The sequence below is a fragment of the Dendropsophus ebraccatus genome, chromosome 8 (assembly GCF_027789765.1).
Source record: "Dendropsophus ebraccatus isolate aDenEbr1 chromosome 8, aDenEbr1.pat, whole genome shotgun sequence".
In the NCBI taxonomy this organism is placed as follows: Eukaryota; Metazoa; Chordata; class Amphibia; order Anura; family Hylidae; genus Dendropsophus; species Dendropsophus ebraccatus.
The window spans coordinates 48,234,039-48,256,517 of record NC_091461.1 but is presented as its reverse complement, the minus strand read 5'-3'; the positions used below and the strand labels follow the sequence as shown (position 1 = coordinate 48,256,517).

The 22,479-nt window shown below is 37.7% G+C and overlaps 1 protein-coding gene across 1 annotated transcript in view; it reads right to left on the bottom strand.

Annotated features, from left to right (window-relative positions):
- PCDH15 (protocadherin related 15) overlaps window positions 1-21,911 on the bottom strand; it is a 796,162-nt gene extending 774,251 nt beyond the window's left edge. The window contains exons 1-2 of the mRNA XM_069981835.1: window positions 21,734-21,911; window positions 3,863-3,928 (exon numbers count right to left, since the gene is read on the bottom strand). Of these exons, the coding sequence (XP_069837936.1) occupies window positions 3,863-3,928; window positions 21,734-21,911 (244 nt within the window). The remainder of the gene's footprint in view (window positions 1-3,862; window positions 3,929-21,733) is intronic.
- Between the last annotated feature and the right edge of the window lie 568 nt (window positions 21,912-22,479).

Below are 22,479 nucleotides of genomic sequence, written 5' to 3'. Positions count from 1 at the left end.
ACCTTTCCATTGAGTCTATATAATTTTGAAAAAGACTATAAAAGAAATTCTGTATTGTGAGACACTACATTCTGTATATAGACTATGATTGAAACATACATCAATTGACTGAATGCTATATAGACATTGGGTGACTTCCAAAAGTAGCAAGATTTTTATAGTACCAATATCAGAGGGAGAGTCATATTAATACCATGATAAATTGGGATACCCTATTTTGCAGCCCTGAGACAGAAAAGTACAAATAAAGTCAAACAGCATAGTCACAATAGTATATAAAAAAAATATAAAAAATTTGAAAATAGTTTAAATGCTAAGAAAAAAATAGATTAGATTGCCTATTGCTGCCCAGAAGGTCACGGTAAAAATAGAAGACTAGTAGAATATGACCTTGTGAGCTTGGAGAAAAAGAAAAATGTTATTAGAATCATAACTGTTGCAGAGTGACATATTACACATCTGACATGTACTATATGTAATGGACACCTGGGTAGGGCAAAAAAACCTCTTAAGAGACTGTTTCCTTTAAATCGAAGGGGATTTCGGGAAAACATATTTATTTAAGTAACTAAATGCAGACATACATTCTGCAAATATATAAACCTGTGGATTTAGGCACCTACATTTTTATTTGTATTATATTAACTGTCTGCTGATATTTTTATTCCAGTTTATAAATTATTAAGAACTTTATAGCTCAGAGTCAGCTTCTGTCCAGTTGCTGACCTCAACCCTCATTTGTAGTCCTCAAGTGAACGCAGTATGTTTTTCTAAACTGCAGACTATGCACTTTATATTTCATTGCTAAAATATACTTTGGCCACATTGAAAAAGTATTTTTTATTTTATACAATAATTTCTCCAGATATAACAGTCAGCATTACATAAAACAAGACAACTACTTTAAGGCTATATTCACACTGAGTGAGAACAAACAACGGCCACCATCTTACAATTTCACCACATCGAGCGAATGAACAACATTTTATTTTAATTGTAATGCGGGCACATTTGGGTGTGCCTGCAATCCAACTGACTATCGACCACAGTGTAAAGAACGACTACAGCCGCTGTTCACCGAACTGTGGCCGTATAAAAAAGACATGTCTATTATTTTTGCACCTGCAGTGAACAACAGCCGTAATGTATACAGTGTGTATACATTATGGCTGTTGTGCCACTCAATAAGGTACTGTTAATAAATAACGGTGGCATTGCATCCTCCCACAACGGTCGTTGTTTCATGAATAAATACAGTGTGTGAACATGATCTTAGCCCATGTTTAGACCATGTTCACATGGCGTATGAGACCAGCTGTCACAGAACGGCTGGTCTCTGCAAAGATCAGCCCAGCCAGTACTGCAGTACCGGCCGGATGATCTATCCGTTTGCAGTGTTCCGATGCGGGCGCATCAGCGTGCGCTCACATCAGAACTTCTCATAGCACACAATGAAGCAAGCAGCCGGAGCCGCTTGCTTCATTGTGTAAACTGACAGGGTTTCCTACGGCCACAATTCACTGAATTGCAGCCGCAGAAAACTGACTGACACATAGTATACGCTCCAGCCGGGATCCCATAAAAGAACAGGCAAGGTGTTTTGGCTGTGTGAACATAGCCTTACACTGTATTTTTCATAAAAAAAAAAAAAAAAAAAAAAAGTCTGTGCTCAGAGTGTAAAGTATGGCTTCTGGAGGTACTTTACTTTGTGGTCGATAGTCAGTTGGATTGCGGACACACCCAAATGTACCCACATTCCAGTAAAACTGAAATGATGTTCATCCGATTGATACTACAGTATCAACCATTGTTAGACCTGGTAGTGCTAAACAACAGCCAATGTTCTTTCATAGTGTGAACATAGCCATTTCATTAAGTGAATGTATATTGCTAAAACATGCCTCAACTTTATGTTTGGTGAGTTTAACCTCTCAAACCCCCACGACGCCAAAAATGACCCAGATGGTCAATTAAAGGCTAGGTTCACACACATTAAAATAAAAGCTAAATACTACCGACAATATAAGCGACAATAAAACAATGTGTGAACAGATGGGAAAAAAATATCTTAAACAATAAGCATTATGTACAAAAAATAAGTTCCTTGTGACAATAATTCTTATTAATAATATCAGTATATTCATACACGTAATAATATTTCAACAATATATCATGTATAGAAAACTACAATGTAACATTATACACAAAAGAAAAAATAAACATAGGAATCCTTAAATCGCCAATAATTTTAATAATAAAATAATAAATCAATCATATGTTAAAATCAACAGGGTAAAAAACAAGATCGGAGTTATTTGTTTTTAGACCCTGTTGATTTTGGCATATGATTGATTTGTTGTTCAGCTTGTTGATCTAATTGCATCTATATGTGTTCCCCCTATTGCAGATGGGTTCTAATTTAGCCTTTGTACACCACTATGGATATGACGCAGAGCAACCACTCTAGGAGTGATGTAGAGACCTTTAGGTTTGATCAAAAATATTGCATTTTCTGTATATGGATTAGGGACATTTTTTTCTACAGTAATTAGTACGTAAGTGATTAACAAATTGACCGTTATAACAGAGTATAACAAGGATTGTTTTCAATGTCTAGGTGCAACTATGCTGTCAGCGACAGGTGCTTATCCTGTCAATTACTTCCTTAAACCCTGCGATCGCTCTGCATCACAGCATTTAAGAGGTTAATGACAGCACTAGTGTGTCGCACTGATCACATTGAAATAGCACTACACACTACACACATTAAATCTCCTTCATGGCCACACACTTTTATATACGTTCCTGCTGCACTGGCAGCAGGAATGTATATAGATGTATTATGGATGTGAAGGGGTTAACAATGGCTGTAATTCCCATACAGTTAATGCAATATATTTCTTAACACACACAGTTAAATACATGCTTTTTCTATGAAACAACAATTCTGGTTCACCTTTCTTTGGCTATGTTCACACAACGTCAAAAATAGAGTAAAGGCGGCCGATTTTGATATTTAAAATAACGTCCGTTTTTGGCGCGATTTAACTGACTGCAATGGCAATGCATTGAAGTCAATTGGAAGACGGACGTCCAATGGACACAATGCATTGAATAACGGATGTTTTTACCGCTGGCGGCAAAATAATGAACGTGATCATTATTTTCGGACGTCTTTTACAAAAAGCAGACTTTTTTTATTAGTTCACAAACAGTTTTCCTTTTCTCACCGTTCTTTCTCTATTTTTACTATAAAATTCAATGCACTTTTCAATTAAGCCACACCCAAAGGCCAATTAACAACCCCAAACTAAAATAATGTGCAAACACCAGTCATTGCACTAAAGGAAGGCCAGACAGCTAAATGACGTCCGTTATTTTAGACACAAAATAACGGACATCATTTTAAATGGAACTGAAAAAATGTGTGAACATAGTCTTTATAGGTAGGCATTGTTTCACTTCTTTTTAATTCCGTTTAGAAATATATGCCTAAATGGCTGTTTGGTTGTTGTTAGTTAGGGGCATGTTCCTACCCTGCCTGGCTGTATCCAAATACAACGGACATGCCAATGTAGAGACTTGCCACCAACTAACAATTCATATTTTTCTAGTAAGAATATCAGAAGAATAACACAAAGCTATAGGAAAAGTTGTTCCAAAATGTCAAAGGTACTGCATGTATTTACAAAAGTTGCCCCTGAGGCCTGCTGCATCTCAAACCTGGAAACATGTTGAATCATAAAAATAAATCTCAACACCTGAATTTGAGATGGGGCAGATAAGATACACGTTCACATTTTTAAAGCAAATTGACATTTTAATCAAGATCTCTATAAAAGGGTCATGCAAATCTGCTTACCGTTCCTGCTTTCTTCATCTATAGCAACTATAGTTGCCGGTGGACCAGACCTGACTAGTTCACAATCTACAAGCAAAGGAAAAAAAAATGTTAATTAAATTAATGACAGCCTTATACCATGAAGTAGTTAAGCAATGTTGCTGGTATGACCATTTTAATAGAGATGATATTAGGAGATCCGGGCGGCACTGCACAGAGCAATGTAATTTAATGACTGCACAAAATGGTTTTACAGAGTCTACTCGTACTGCCGAAATGTTGCTGAACGGAGAGGCATCGACACACCTAAAAATGCAAACAACAGGCATCTACCACATCACAACATCCAACTGGTCACATATAACACCAAAAGCCACTACCCCCAGCCATTGTACCCATTTTTAAAAATATTTGGTTTTGGAAAAAAAAAATTAAAACACTAAGCCTCTAATGTCTGAGGCAAACACAGTTGTGAAGTTAAAGTCCTTTAGTGCTAGGAGTATATTATGGTAATTTAGAACAAAACAATAACATAAATAGATGATTAAAAGGGAAATATCGCAATTAAAACTTCACAACATAAACAATTGGAATTGGAATTTAATCCAGATCAAGAGGATCTAATTGAAGCGAGTGAGCGGAATCGGAATTATGTTATAAAGGAATGGATATGAATAACAGACAAGCAATGCTTAGGACTTCCAGCTCGTGACATCTTACCCTCATATTGCCAGTCTGCAGTCAAAAGTTTATTCATCAAAGGAAGCAGAGAAGAATTATGAAAGAAAAGAAATGAGAAGACAATCATTTTAGAGATGTCACATGCAAACAGTAGAATATAGGGGTTAGCAGACAATCAGTAAGAAGAAGAACAGGGGACTTTAAAGTCCTATCATGTGAAAAGCACTTCTTTTCCTCTCTGAAGAATATATGGTTAGAAGCTTTAATCAATGTCATGATTTGGGGTAAAAGCTAGGATTACAATTTAACAATTAGAAAGAACTAAGATGAAAGATATTAAATTAAAAAATGTGTTTTGTTCTTTAATATCATAGGTATTGCACTTTATCTCACAGCAAATATTATTGTCTAAGCATATTAAAATCCTATAGTTTCCCAAATTTTAGTGTAGTATAGAATATATTTAATAGTATCATTAGATTTATTAGTAGTATATAGTACCCAAATTATTAAAGAGGTTGCCTTAACAGATGCAAAAACCTTCCAAAATCCCTGACACTTGGTCAATCAGCTAATCTCCCAATCCCACTCCCGCCACTCACAGCATACAGTTGTCTTTGCTGGGCAGAGTTAGTTGCAATGAATCAGGTGTTCCCCTTGCACCGGCAACTGCTGGGAACATCAAGGGGGACATTTATCAAGATTGGCATACTCGTACACCAGTCTTCAATAAAGCCCTGTCCCCTTTTTCCCAGCCAGATTTACTAAGAGGCACATGTCTCTTAGTAAAGCCAGGCGGCCCAGCAGGTCAGTGGTAAATCATGATAAATCAGGCGGCCCAGCAGGTCAGTGGTAAATCATGATAAATCAGGTGGCCCAGAAGGTCAGTGGTAAATCATGATAAATCAGGAGAAGGAGGAGGCCACACCTCTTCCTCCTTTCTGTGCCCATCAGGTCAGCGGGGGATATGGAATGCATGCACCAGGAGAAGGGCTGAATCTGCGCCATCTGAAGTGATAGTAAATGCCCCCCTAGTGTTACATCAGGGCTACAGAAATTGCCTTTGTAAGAAGTATGTTAGTTTATGTTGATTGGTTATCATTGCTTATTGTAAAAAAATGGACAGTGTAGACAGAAAAGTAGATTAGACAGCTAGATAGACAAATTTTATCGCTTTAAACAAAGCAATAGAATTAATTCAATTAAGCTCATAAATGCCTGAAATGACAAATGTGCGAAAGTAACTATAAGGTGGCCCATATCCTGCTATGGTGTGATATTATTTATGGCTAAACAAATAAACAGACTAATAATTTCTACAAAAGCAACTATGTCTTCAGAAAAGTTAACTTAAAACTTGTACTAGTATAACATTTTGTATTTTTATTGCAATATAGAATATTGTGCATTTAAACTATAAATCCATTGATGTATAATTTACATGATTTAAATTTTACTTTTCTCATATTTTGCAATGTTGCAGCCTTCTTTTCATCTTGAAAAAGCAGATGCAATTTCTCTATTTTTGACCCTGTGTGAACATAGCCTTAGGTCCAAATAGACTGCTATTTGTATGTTGTTCAGAAAAGCATGTTTGTCACCTGGTGCTATAGTTTTCTAGGACTAGGTAAAATATGTCACACAAAGGAATAAAATGAAAGCATCATATATGTCTTAGTTCCTATTAAAATGTAACATATGATGCCATGTGAACCTAATAAAGTGTAGGCAAGTTTAAAGGGGAACTCCCCATAAGGGAAAAAAAATTCTATACAAAGTACATTAAAAGTTAAATAGATGTGTCTATATAATGTATTACAGTATACTGTATGTGCGGTCCTGCCACACTGGTAGCTGTTTGAAATCCAGGAAGTGAAGAAAAATGGCCTCTGTGCCAATTCACATTGTCTCCTGCTCCCACTGCTCTCCCACCTTAGGAGACAAATATTCCATGCCTCTGTCTCACATTGTGTGTGTTTGCTGAGCACAGGCAACAGATTTGGGCGGGAAATGGGCAGGGTGGAGGACTGTGATGAACAGCTGAGGGAAAGCAATGCATTCTGGAACCAGTACTGTAATCTGGGAACTGCGCAACCAGGAAGTACAGAAACACAATACAGAACAAACCCCCCCCCAAACAGATTTTTGGTAGCTTCAAAACCGGGATAGGTAAGTAATGCTATATGCTTCGGCAGAAGTTTCATTTTTTTAACCTCTACCTGGAGTTCTCCTTTAATAATGTTCTATATTAGCTTTATTTATTAATCTAATAAAAAGACAACCTCTTTCTGAACAGAAGCTGGCCACATCTGACCATAGGTTTCTCTTTCATTGACCACATAATTCATACTGGTTAGCCCTATCAAAGTGCCCAGCTCCCTCTATGATGTTTATATATGGTAATATAGCATTTGGACAGGTGTTGCCTTCATGATACAACTCATTCACCTTGAAAAATAGCAAAAACATTGTAAAAAAGTTATATAAGGCCACATCTTCTCATTTTTATTGAAACTGACTCATTGTTGTATAATCGTTTACCAGTTCATTAGAAAATGGGAGGAAAAAATGTTTCAACTCTTAGCTAATGCACTCTGAAAAGAATTATTTGCTTCTTTCTCCAGTAATTTATCTAAATATTATTGATGTTTTACTGTTCTGAGAACAAGGAACTGAGAAGGACACCATCCTGAAGGACAAAGGAACGGCATCTGATTCCCAAGGACGATGTGATTACGACATTATAGCTGGGATGTTGTAGCTTGTCTTTTATACTAAAGTATATTTGAATAATTAGCGTTTCGATGAGTAAATAAAATGAAATGTGAGCCTAATTTGAGTTCAGGTATAGGTAATATATCAGCCAGAACCCTTTTTTATTTAATTAAATCTGGAGCATGTTTTACAGTCGGTTAGGTTTCAGTTTAAGAAAACAAAATAGTAAAACAAAGACGATAATGTATTAATTAAAGACACGCTATTTATGGGCGATATTTCCCATAAAATAGCTGTCAAATAGCAAAGAACATTAGTAATACTGGAATATACCAAACAGAATGGCATTGAACTGTCAACCTTGCAATTCATTTACAGATAAAAAAAAATATATATTTATTAAAGTATGAAAAAATACCCCACTAGCAAATAAAAGGAATTCATTGAAGTTTTTTTTTTTCTTTAGCTAATGACTTCGATGGCCTATAAACAAGTTAGATCATTGGCACTGCTATGATGTTAGAAATAAACAGTGTATGGGAAAATGGGCGGAAATGAATGAAACCACTCTGGTGCCTGAAGAAAACAACAGAAAGTAGCCCCCTGGTTATTTTCACTGGTCTGCAAACCCCCAGCACCTCCTGAGTAACTATAACTGGAAAAAAAAAACATAAAAACTTGGGTAATGTCCCTCATACACTGAAGAAGGGAGCTGCCTCTTTGGCTGGATACACAATGCTTCCTCAGCCACAAGAGTGATTGGCAGGGTAGAAGGCCTATGGCTTTTCGCTCTTTTAGTGACAGCACCACATCATTGGATAGTTGAACAGCCAGGTGCAGCACCCAGTGGCCGCATGGCCGCTCTGCCGCCACTCTGTTTGAGGCCACCACTTGAAGTGGTGTCATGGTATAAGCGCCCCTGTGTATAAGACATCTAGGCCTCAGCCCCATAAATTGTCTGTTGTGGTAGCACTGGGTAAAGAGCTGCTGCTATTCTCTTCAGTGACAGCAGCTCAGAAGTTCCCCAGTACCGCTATTAAAAACTATGTACAATGGTGAGGATTTCGGCTGTCATACACTGTTCAATTCTGGACTATCAGCAGTACGGATCAGCATAGGTGCCGGGTGTCCATGCCATCTTGTGTATAGGCCATCAATAGTTTTTGGCTGAAAACCCTCTTTGAGGTGGAATGCACACAGGACATGATGGGGGAGATTTATGAAAGGGTGTAAATATACACCTGCTGTAAACTGCCCACAGCAACCAATCACAGTTCCTCTTATATTTTCTAGAGCTGAAAGCTGAGCTGTGATTGGTTGCTGTGGGCAGTTTACACCAGGAGTATATTTACACCCTTTCATAAATCTCCCTCGATATCTTTTCAAAAACATGATGGCATTTTTGTAATATGACTATATGAGCAAAGAAAAGTATTTGCTGCACTTGAAGAGAGACGAAAAGTTTCTTTTTTATGCGAATGATGGTGTCCTACATGCACAGACGCCTCCATGGCTGGCTTTAGACCTACTATAGGTTAAATAGGCTCTTCTATCTCACCTTATGAGGTTACTCTACACACTCCCTTCTGGCACACTAACACTAGGAAGTCCACTCTACCTGGGCCTAAAATGATACTGATACCTCCTCCTGTAAGCTTGAAGCCTGGTAACTCCATGTGCACTGGATCTCTGACGTGGTATGGTGGCACCACCGAGCATAGCAGCTAGCCAGCCCTCCATGGGCATACAGAACACATACAGTACTAGGCACGACATAACTTGACACATAAATCACTATGTGTCAAGAGGTTTACCCTCCCCCCCCCCCCCCCCCCCCCACACTAGCCTATTACAATAGCAAAGCCTGGGCCTATTAAAGAATCATCTAGTGCCTAGGTGGACCAGTTTAACCTTACTGTAAGGCCTGGAAGGCTCCATTTCTGATCTTACATGGAGGACCATATCCCCCCCCCCCCCCCTCCCCATTGATAACATCTTTGCTTTAGCATCACTCGTAGGAGGAAATATGATGCTTCACATTGTTAGAGCATATGGAATTACTTTACAATCTAAAAGAGATTCTGTCAAGGAAGAATAGATCCCCTTGATATACAATATTACCATTTAATGCAAATTATTGTGAGTTATTTTGCTTTGGATCTCTACATCCAATGAAAAAGAGCATAGAGAGAAGCAGCAATACTGAAAGAATTTGCTGAACATGACATGTGGAGTACAACAGGTATAATTATTAAAATTATTTGAATCCTAATTAGTTGAACAACAGAGACGGGATAATAAACCATGTAAATAAATTAACGTAAAATAACGTTTAAATAACAATCATTCCATTGTTGTATAACAGAACATATTGAAATAAATCCGTGTTCTCTCCAAGAATAAATATGGATCTTATTTTTTTCATTATTCAAGGTACAAATAGTCCAGCAATTACTACTGCTATCCAATTGACACCTAATTATATACTGTAGTTACTTCTTATTATTTATCCTTTGCAGACTACATGGCAATTATGCTAAAATTATCATGTACCCTACAAGGCCAAGTAGCAGCTAAATGGAATTTAAATGATTCGTATGAAATTCATGTATTCACTAAAAGCTGTTATCCACCTAACTCTATTATTTATATAACATAAAACTAAAGCTTGCTAATACATATCATGCCTTATTTTAATTAGCTCATCAAAAAGAATGAACATTATTTTAACTTCTCTACATAAACAGAATTATTGTTTTATATTTTTGATTAATCTAGGATTGTTTATAAAGCAGTCTTTTTGGGTATTTTGTATGGTGTTTGAGGAAATGTTGCCAGCAACCACTTACATCCTGTCTGGGTGACTACCAACAAATACATATACAAGACTGTTCCATCCATTTTGTAATTACCTGTCCATTCTTTGTGTAATGTTCAGGATATACTCTAAGGGCTGTATTAAATGGCGCAATTAGGGTTTGAAAAATCTTTAGATCTTTCGGATTTAAATGATAATTGTTTCGTGTAATAGCAGTCAAAGATCAAACGACCAGCGAGAAATCATTGATTGTCTGATAGAATCTGGATCTATTTTCAATGTTGATCGTTCACAAATCTTATGTTGTTCGGTGTAATAATGCCTCGTTTGGTCATTCCCTGGTCTCTCAGCGAGAAAAGGATGAGCGTAAGAATGACCATGAGTAACGATCACCGTCCTGTGTAATAGGGTAAATGATTTACGATTGTTTTTCGTAGCGGTCATTTGAGATCATTTATCGTAAATCGCCGAAAATATATCACATGTGATAACACCCGAAACTAACTAGGATATGATGGGACACTGGTCCAGTGATTTCTGTTGTTTGCCGTTGGAGTCAGGAAGGAATTTTTCTCCATGTGATGGGGCAATTGTCATCAGCCTAGTAAGAGTTTTTGCCTTCAACACAGTGGTGTTTCTGTAGGTGTAACTTGATGGACTGATGATATTGGTTTTATTACATACTTAAGGTTGAAAAAAGACATATGTAGGCAATATACTATATATTCAATTGCATAGTATTGCAATATTAGTTTTATTATTTTTTATTTCTTGGTAGAATTCTCTCTTTTTTTTCATCAGTAATACTTGTCAATGGACCGACTAAAGTATTTTATCATTAGAAACACCTGTGTTTGGTTTGTTTGCTTCCCCCTATTAATTGAAACCACAGTAGAATATTTTACTTTATTTCACATTTTCCATGTGAACATATTCAATACAGATGGAAGGTATACTCAGAATCATTTGTCTAGCCAGACTACAGAATCCCAGTGATAGATAAATGGGTAGTGAACTGTTCTTAGTGTTATAGGAGTAAAGGCTTCAAATTGAAGGAACTTGCAACTAACGTTACATAATGCCACTTGCAAAAGTATAATTAAATTAAATGTATCATTCACTATTTAAAATGTTACTATTTTCTTATCTACTAGAGAAGTGTATGGATCCAGCAAATAATAATAATAATTCCTTTATTTTTATAGCACCAGTTTATTTTTCAGCACCTTGTATTTTGTCATCGCTGCAATCGAATCGTGTCCCCATTAAGGCTCAAAATCTAATCTAAACGTTTTAGAGTCTGGGGGAAAGCCAGAGTACCCAGACCCCAGGGGGGGGGGGGGGGGGGACATAGAAACTCCTTGCAGATGTTGTCCTTAATAAACTGTGAATCCAGGACTGCAGTGCAACAATGTTAGCCAATAAGCAGCCATGATGCCCAATAGGTGAGCCTATCCACACTACGAACACAGCTATGTTATTGTTGTGTCATAGGATAATGGGTACAAAACATGAACACATAAAAAATGACTTCTCAAATGTTAAAATCACTTAGCATTTGAGTTAAATCATTTAACCCTTAGGGGACACAGCCAGTTTTCATTTTTGCGTTTTCGTTTTTCCCTCCTCGTGTATATAAGGCCATAGCACTTGCATTTTTCCACCTAGAGACCCAAATGAGCCCTTATTTTTTGCGCAACTAATTGTACTTTGCTATGGCAGATGTAATTTTTGCCTAAAATGTGCCGGGAAACCAGAAAAAAATTATATGTGTGGTGAAATTGAAAAAAAAAAATGTTTTTTTTTTTTTTTATTTGGGGGGGTTGTTTTTACTCCGTTCGCCCTGGGGTAAAAGTGACTCGTTATATATGTTCCTTAAGTTGTTACGATTACAATGATATGTAACATAACTTTTATTTGATTTGATGGCTTGCAAAAAATTAAAACCTTTTAAAGAAAATATATGTTCCTTAAAATCGCTCCATTCCCAGGCTTATAGCGCTTTTTTCCTTTGGTCTATGGGTCTGTGTGAGGTGTCATTTTTTGCGCCATGATGTGATCTTTCTATCGGTACCTTGATTGCGCATATAAGTCTTTTTGATCGCTTTTTATTACAATTATTCTGGATTTGATGCGACCAAAAATGCACAATTTTGCACTTTGGGATTTTTTTGCGCTGACGCCGTTTACCGTGTGAGATCAGGAATTTGATTAATTAATAGTTTGGGCGATTACGCATGCGGCGATAGCAAACATGTTTGTTTATTCATTTATTTATTTATTTTTATTTATAAAATGGGGAAAGGGGGGTGATTCAGACTTTTATTAGGGGAGGGGATTTTGTGTTATTAAAAATACATTTTTCTTTTACTTTACACATATACTAGAAGCCCCCCTGGGGGACTTCTAGTATATGCACTCTGATCTCTCATAGAGATCCATACAGTATAGTTATACTGCATGAATCCATGAGATCGGTGTTCTATTGCTTTTGGCTGCTGCAGACCCCGGCCCGGGATGGATGCGGGGATCGCCCCCCCCCCCCCCCGCGATCGTGCCGCAGGGGGGGGCGATCCCCCCACTAGCAAGTATTTAGAAGCAGCTGTCAACTTTGACAGCTGCTTCTAAGTACTTAATTAGCGGGCACGGCGATCGGACCATGGCCACTAATAGCCGCGATCCCGGGCTACATGCGGCACCCGGGATCGCGGCAGTTCAGAGGGGGGTCGCCGCGCGCCCCCCCTCTGAACTCACATAGCGGCACAAGGACGTTCAGTAACGTCCTGGTGCAGCTATGGGTTAAACAAATGTTCCAAAGGTAGTTATAGGCGCCCAAGCGTATATATATATATATATATATATATATACACACACACACACACAAATATATATATATATATATATATATATATATATATATATATATATAAGGTAAGTGTAGACGTCACTGTGCGGCAATAAGCTCTAGTGGGTCCACAGCCTTCCGGAGCCAGAACCAGGCTCCACAAAGACCCAAAATATAAAGCGATAAGGCGGCACTCCAGGAATAGTGAATATTAAAGTGAATTTATTCACCCATAATGTGCGGTACAACGTTTCAGTTTCTCGATGAAACTTTTTTCAAGCAACACATACTGCTGTTTTGAAACGTTGTACCGTTCATTATGGGTGAATAAATTCACTTTATTATTCACTATTCTTGGAGTGCCGCCTTATCGCTTTATATTTTATAAATTTTATATATATATATATATACACACATATATATATATATATATATATATATATATATATATATATATACATATATTTATTTTTTACCTCTGACATCCCGTATTAATACATTGTAAACATAGCCTAAGATGTACAGTACCATCTCAGGAATCTACCACCTGACACAAAAGTCTACAAATCCTGATTACAGTATTTTCCAGCGTATAAGATTACTTTTTAACCCCGCAATGCAATAAGTAAGTAATGGGACACTACAACTCAGCGCTTGAGAAAGACGGCTCCTCCCTCGAAACGTAGAGTATGTGTCGACTAATGATGAGCAGACCATTGGAGTTTTGGTCCGACGACATCGGCGCTCTCTCATCATGCCTTTGATCCTGGCCGCATAGTTGCGATCCCACGAATATGCGGCCAGGATATTCCAGGGAATTCAACAGGGATTCCCTGAAATATCCTGGCCGCATATTACCGTGAGCACAAGTATGAGGCCGGGATCAAAAGCATGATGAGAGAGCGAACTGCTTTTGGACCAAAAGTCCGAGCAGTTCGCTCATCTCTAGTGTCGACGTCATTGTTCCCCAGAGGGTGAGAGCCTCGAAGGACAGACACTTGCTTAGAACCGAACGATGGTGTGAAGATCTACTGGCATCTGTCCAAACACACTGTGGTGATGTTTTTCTTTTTTCATTTCCTATTGTGTTGCGAAGATTTTTTGTCATTTTTATGAAAATTGCAAGATTTTCACAGTGTGTCTAGCACCAGCGGTATTTTATTATAAGAGGACTTTTTAACCCCAAAAAATCATGTCAGAAGTCGGGGGTCGTCTTATACGCCGGGTATGGTTGCCCCATACAGTGTGTGTGTGTGTGGGGGGGGGGGGGGGTGAAAAATTGCCCACATTCCCACTGTATGGGGGGAGCATTTTAAAGAAAAAAAAATAAAAGGCACCTGGGCCTGTTCCTGGCCTCCGCATGTCTTCTTCTCCACTCCTGTTCCCAGCGCAGCCAGTGTGACGTACGCTGACTGCGCTGGGGATGCCCTAAGCTCTCCCGAGCAGCCAAGCGTCTAATCGAAGATGCTCGGCTGCTCGGGAGAGCTTCGGAAGAATGACAGTGGCTTTGAGAGGCTCCGGAAGTATCCGAAGCCTCTGTCATTCTTCCAAAGCTCTCCTGAGCAGCCGAGCATCTTCGATTAGACGCTCGGCTGCTCGGGAGAGCTTAGGGCATCCCCGGCGCAGTCAGTGTACGTCACAATGGCTGCACCTGGAACGGGAGCAGAGAAGAAGACGCGCAGAGGCCAAGAACGGGCCCAGGTGAGTTAACTATTTGTTGTTTTATTAATTTAGCTGCAGTTAGCCCCTGCCTGACTGTAGCATTTTACGGCGTATAAAGCGAACCCCTGACAATCTGTTTAAAAGACAGGGGTCGTCTTATACGCCCAGTCACCTTATACACCAGAAAATATGGTATTTAATAAATTGCAGTATCACAGTATATATATATATATATATATATATATATATATATATATCTCACTACTGGAGTGAATTAACTATGCTTTCTGTCCCGAATGCTGTACAGTAGCTCCCGCTGCTGACTCGGTAAGGTTGTATTCATAATTACCAGAACTTCTGGCAGCAGGAGCGACACACACTGGTCTGCAGAGAAACCGCCATGACAGGTACTCTTTAAACATGTTGTACACCTTAAACAATTCTTTTTTTGTTACATCAGTCTATTGATGACAGCCTGTTACCAGGATGCTGAGCAGTCAGCTGTAATATATTGAAGAACCTGTCTGCAAGTATTCTATTTCACAGCGCCCCCTCAGGGAAAATAAATTATTGCACAGTACTTATTTAAATTAATGGACTGTTGTTGTACGAATATGCTGGGTCCTCCAAAGAAATAGGTGCTCTTTTTAGCTGTTTTAGCTTACAGAGAGGAGTCTTGAGCATAGGACCCATCTCCATTAAATTCGAAATCCCTAAGAAAATGTGTTACAATCGGTTTTCTAAGCCAGACAAACCCTTTAAAAGTTTGATAATATAGTGTGCTATAATATAAGACTACAATATGTAACATTTGTAATTTCGAAGAAAGGATTCCACATAGACATGTGTGGAGTGTAATGAATAGGGATAAAAACCTATCCATTATTAACAATGTGTGGTTTACATTTCTTCAGTAGTTTCTTCAATGTATTATTGAGCTCTGGAAAACCTCTATCATGTTACAGCTCCTACACTTCTGTGCTGTCATGGCATGCATAATTTATACTGGATGTTAGTTACCAAGGCTCCAACATGCTAGTCCTAGCAGTACTTGTCTAATAGGCAAATGTAGTTATAGGAGTGAGCATTGTGAATGTAGCGCTGTGTCTGACATACTGTAAGTTGATATCATGCTCTTTAATTTCATCCCGATGGCTGTTGCTAAAACACTTTTAGTCCAAACAATGAAGTCCCTGTGTCATTGTCTTTTAAGATATTGATGAATATCTCAGTATACTGAAACACAAAAATCTTCAAATATATTGGATGAGTTGCTTCCAGCAGTGTTTATTATAGCGGAGAGTGACCAATGGACAAATATTCTGCCCCAAAGCTTGTAAAGACCAGTATCAATTTTGTGAAAATGATGCATGTATGTAAAGGCCAGTCATAAGATGGAAAGAAGAAAAAAAACGGTGTCAAATAAACCTAACATGCCTATTCAGTTGTAATAGTTCATACTATTTTTACCAATTCTTACATTTGTTAAAAGTTATTTAAAGTGTAACTGTCATATTTTTTTTTTATTGCAGAAATCAGTAGTACAAGCGATTTTAAGAAACTCTGTAATAGGTTTCATCAGCCAAAAAAGTCTCCTTCTGTACTTAAGAAGCAATCTACTTCTTATCTGTGCATTATCAGGCAAACACGTCTTCATTACAGAGAAGCCAGTGAAGACGGGTTCTGCTCTCTCCATTGTAAGCCTATGAAGGGGGGAGGGGCTGAGGGAGATGAGGGATCAGGAAGAGGTGACATGAAGGTCAGCTGTTTGCAGACTCTCTGGGCACCTAAAATGCTAAATTCAGGTGTCAGAAAGGTCAGTGCTTATCTATGAACTTACTGAGAGAAGATTGCAGGGTGTTGTGCTGTGCAAGACTGCTCCGTGCTCAATCACTCCTAACAGCCCCTCCCCTCTCCATAGCCACATAATGGAGACAGAAATCCTTCTTCTGAAGTGAGGGGGGAGCCTGGGAGATTGCTTTTTCAGTACAGAAGGAAACTCTTTTAGTACATAAAACCTATTACAGCGTTTCTTAAAATCGCTTGTACTATAGATATTTATTGTTTTCAGAAAAATGACCCTGAAATGACAATTACGCTTTAAAGTATTATTAACCCACCACCACCATGTGTCACCAGTTCCTATTGACGGAGTTTGAGGAGGTTTTTAGTGGGAGCCAGTTTAAAAAAATAATGATTCCATGTTGTTGTTACGTACTTGATATAGTGCACCCTGGTGGCCTTCATAATATGAAGAATCACTCTGCTGCCAAACAAGAGGATACAGCTGGTGTTACTGTGTTTGTAAGGACCACCAGCATGGGGCAAGTTAGATAGACATCCTGAGAGGACAATTAAATATTGTCTATAAATATTTATTTATGAGACAAGCCTTTAAGTATTCAAAGGTGAGTATCATAAATTATGTTATTTGAACAAGAGTTGCAAAAAAATAATAAACCAGGAACTGCCCTTCCTATAAAAAAAGTTCTATGCAAATACACTTGTGGAAACCAAATCTTAATACTCCATTTTTCATAGATGATTGCAAACATGCCCTTTCATGGATTGAAATAATTTCTCTTAGCATCAAACACTGGAAATCTCAAAAATTGTTGTAAGTGGCAAAACTAAGAGAAAATGTAATTTTAGGCGGACATTTCTACATTTGGGGGACCAGTATTTTATCTATAAAGTAACACATCATAAATTAGACCCAGATCTTGTGCTACGCTTCCTAAACACCCAATATATACCAGACAATTTCTTTATGAGTGCTTCTCATTACATAATTGCAACACATCTAACTTCAGCCAAAAATTTAAACTCTCCAATAACAGGAGTCATTAACACAGTATTACACCCACATCAAATGGAACTGCTATACTGTAGATACAGAAATGACATTATGGTAATGTTTTTACAATAAAGTAGCTGTTATTTCTAATCCTTAATAACTCCTTTAATATTCTTCTATTCAGTTTATACTATGTTAGGTTACAGATATGGTGGTCCGGATCATTCCTTTTTCCATACAGATATGCCCTAACATCATACAATCACTTGGACCATCATAGCAACTATGTATTACCTCTCTTCTCATATTCCATTTAATTTAAATTTACTCTACCATTCTATGCAAATTTTATAATTAATGGATGTCAAGGAAAACACACACACACACACACACACACACACACACACACACACATATATATATATATATATATATATATATATATATATATATATATATATATATATATATATAAAAAATATATATATATATTTTATCCTAACTTGCCGGGAGCAGTTTTGTTGAGAACGATAAACATGTCTTTATAACTGATCAAAATTGTATGTAATTTTATATCTTTCTAGAAACCTAAATAAAGATTCATTTATTTAAATCCTGAAGGATTAGAACTAAAGTTGTATGGAAAATTAAAAAATGTGTACCAAATATATTTATGTTTTAAGACATTTTTATTCTCACTTTTTATTGAACAGCTTTAAAAAGTGTTAAGTTTGGGGAGGGCTGCTAGGGGGGATCGTAAAATGTATCACATTTATTAAAAGCATGCAACACTATGTGGAGTAAATAATTTATGTATGTATATACACACACACACACACACACACATAAAAGTGATAAATCTGTCTAACATGTCTAGGGTTAAATATTTAACACCCCATACATGTTTTAACAAATTTTAGCACTTTGGAGATACTATGTACATCAAACATTATAAATGCTTGTTAAGTTCCTTGGTTAGCTCAGTAAAATTCAATTGAGCCATGTCTAGCCAACCATTGTTTTGAAAGCATCCAAAGGGAAACTATTGATAAACTGATCTTTTTTTTTTTTTTTTTTTGCCATTACTTCTGACTCTGAGCTGGACAGAGAAATGTTGTACATAATGTTTTTTTGTGGAGGGGCACTAAATGCACAATTGTTCTGTCAGTTATGTTATTTCTGAGATATAAAAATAAGTATACCGAACTAGTGCGAATAAATGCTCCATTATAAGAAACTATTATGATATTTTATATAAGTTGGACATGATTTTTACAATTATAATAGAAATATCATTGAGAAGACAAAGTAGCAGATAAAGTAGACAGTACAATTAGAACAGAATGTAACTATATGCAAAAACTGAACAATGTATCTGTTAGAACCAACAATCGTTTTTTTTTCTCATCATTTGCTGCCCTGTGCAAGCACCCTAAAAGAAAAAGAAAAAATCTGTGTAATCCTATTAACAGCTGCATTGAAAATGTCTCACCAGTAATTGTTTCAAACATTATGAAAGTAGAGTACACACTGTATCAGTTTAATATCCAACTGACACTTGAGTAAATCCAAGGGCATTTTATTGGTTTAATTTGCAGCTATGGCAATGTTTGTGCAATGGATACATCAGGTCACTTGAATAGATCATTACCGGAAAAAAAAATATAATAACAAATATATTAACCCTACCTTGACTTTATAACAAGAACAATAAAGTAGTAACAGAAGTAGTTGGTATATACTTTAGCAATGAATAGAGGATATGCTGTGTTGCTTGGATAACAGTAGTACATAACCTTGCTGTCTCACAGGATATGTCTCACTGATCAGGTGTACTAATGCATTTGACACAAAGAGGTAAGCGGAATATGGTACAGATAGTAAGTAATGCTGCTAAAACTAAGGGATGTGCAAAGGGAAATGGTAGCTCTTGAGCCTTCTCCATACTTCCCCACACACCAGCTAACAAATATAGCAGTTGTGAAAGGGTAAATGGGACCTCATTTACTGGAGAATTGCTACTGCTTTAATTGCTATATATTTAACAAAGAAAAAAGTTTAATGTTTCCCTTCTGTACTCCTTAAATGGGCATTGACAAAAAAAATGCTATGTCATAGAGACATATAAAAATGTTTATTGTTCTGACCATGCCTAATCAGAAGAAGCTCACAATAACAAATTTCACTCCCTGGCTATTAACTATCTCCATCATTATAAGTCTATGAGTCAGCAAGACAGAGGGGATTGACAGCAGTGAAGTGAAGCATGCTACAGAGCTCTTGTTCCTGCTTGTTTTCTTTATGATAGGTCAATTTTTTTTGCTATGATACTGTAGTTACCCTTTATTTACAGAATATTTAGTTCTGTTGTAATTCAGGATGATAAAGGGGCCCTTGTGTGTTTCTGGATTAAGTTGTTCTTTTGATGGAAAAAAAGACAAAGTTTATGAATAGTTATAAGCAGATGAGTGGATGTTCAGGTTTGACTGGATTGGCCAAATAAAAAAAAAGGCCAGTTCAGGTACCCAAATCTGAACAACAATGTGTCTGCTCATCACCATTATTGCCGGTTCCTCATGGCAAACAGGCAAAATGAACAGCAGCCTAACTGCCAAGGGGTTAAGTGAGATGCTTAGCACCCCCACTTAACCCCCTTGGGGCCAGACTGTTTCCTGTTGGGGGATGGATTATATAAACCATCCTCTGCTTTGCTCACATCTTCTCTGTTTAGCTTTGGCTACTGTAGTGTCTGTTTAGGCAATCAGCAGCTGCAGTGGTGTTCAATCTCAGCCACTGATTAGCTGAGTGAACTCTGCAGGAGTAGATGGTGAACATGAACTGAGATGGGGTGGGGGAAAAGTATAACCCCTATCACCACCACCTCCAAAGAGAATAAGAGCGCAAAGTCTGCGCCCCCCCTCCCAGGGGATTAAGTGAAGATGCCTCCCCACTTCACCTCCTGGGTGCCAGCCAGTGAGCAGCTATCTGTAAAGATGCTGCATACTAAAAAGGAGCAGAACACCTGTCAAAATGATGGGAGTTCTGCTCCTGTCTTTATTTATTTGTCTTTTGTTTTTCAGATATTGGTGTCCTGATAACTACGTAAGATTGGGTGGAGTATGACGATGACAAACAGAGTTTTAGTAAATGGTCAACAAGGGTTGGGGGGGGGGGTTATATTGTCACCCCTGGGAGCCTAAATGAGGGGGTAATCAATCATACTTGGAGAGTGAAGAGTGCAGGAGCCTATTAGCACACAGCAAGCACTAAATGCCCTTCCTGCTGATGATAGTAGACCTGGTGGAACCTGGTATGGTAAGTATTATTGGTTCCCACAGCTTGTTGATTGGCTGCTCAGCAGTCTTTCAAAAAGCTTTATTTAAAAACCTGAACGCCAGACCCAAAGACGGACTTTCATGATGCAGTCCATTTTTAGGTCCTAGAACACAAACACCCAGATTTGGACATTAACCGGACTTTAAAGGTTCCTCAACACAATTAATGAGAACAGGTCTATTGAAACCAATGTGAATAGTTGTGTCTTAGATTTCAAATAGAAAACCACACTGAAACCCTAATAAATACATATTGTAGAGTATGTCTGAAAATATAATTGGTGCATGACTGATGTCAATCCGTATTGCTGCGTTATATGGACTTACATAACCATAATTCCATTTAAAAAAAGCCAGAACCCATAACATCCTTCGTTACTCTTGTATATCCTCCGCAAAAATTCCAATAAACTCCTGTATATCATGCCATCCTAAACTCAGTTGCACCCGTCCTCCTTGTTCTGTAAACCCTTTATTACTCATGTGGTATAAGAACCCCACCACCACCACCCTTAACCCACCCTCCAGAAACCCCAACCCCTACACCCCCCCCTGCAAATGGAGAGGGGGGGGGGGGGAATCACTTTTTACCAGAATACATTTTCTCTTATTTACTACAACAATGTTCCCAATGGATGATATTTGGAACTGTGGAGGCAAGCCATTTTCTGTTAGCAGCCTAGCATAGAACAATAGTCTAACAATCTCTTCCTCTATCTTTTTAGATATACTAATTGACGAGGTGTCCCCTAATATACCCATCAGGGGTGTCATATCCAAAGACACTCCAGTTTTCTCAGCCACTTTCCTAAATACAGTACCATCTCCCAGTATTCCTCTAACTCCTCACATGCCCACAACATGTGTGTTATTCCTGCATCCCCCGAGCTACATCTCAGACATTTACTATGATTTCTTCTTTTAATATGAAATAAGAATCTAGGAGAGTAGTATAGGCGTTGTAGAATATTAAATTGTATAATTCGGTGCCCCCCTAATCTAGAGAATTTTCTTATGTTGCCATAAATTTCCTGCCTACCCTTCTCACTAATATTCCCCAGTTCTTCCTGCCACTTCTGCTTACTTTTACCACCAATCACCGTAAAACCGTTTAGATATTTATATATCATTGAGATCTCTTTTTTCTTAAATGTTTTCTTCTTCAATTGTTCAATAAAAACATCTTTGGTGCCCAGTTCTATTTTATCCAGCTTCATTGACGTTTGGATAGCCTGTTTCAACCGCAAGTATTCAAACCAAGGAACCCCCTGAAACATCAAACATTCTTCCCAGCTCTTTAACCTATCACCTGCCCACACATCTCTTACTTTTTTTATCCCTGCGTCTAGCAATGTCTTTAAGGGCCCTAGTTTCTTTATCTTCTCTAAATTATTATTATTTCATAATGACACAAACCCTATAATCCCCTCTAAGCCTAATTTCTTCTTTGTTTCTTTCCAGGTCTTACGTAGGGTTTTGGCCATCTCCATCTTTCCCTCTACATCTCCCTCCTACCATCCCCCCTCCAGGAGCTTGAAAATATTGCCTTCTCCAATACCCACTCTGCTCCCCAAGGCCTGATAGAACTCGCTCTGGCATGATTTATTTAACCAGTACAGTTGAATATCCTTGAATCAAAGGTATAATACTACAGTAATAATAGAACATGATACCATTGTAAAAACTGATATAGTTGATAAAAGGAAATCTGCAAAAATGTATAATGTAACATCTAAACTTAGCTATTCTCAACGGGACTGTCATGATATTATATTCTGTTTATTA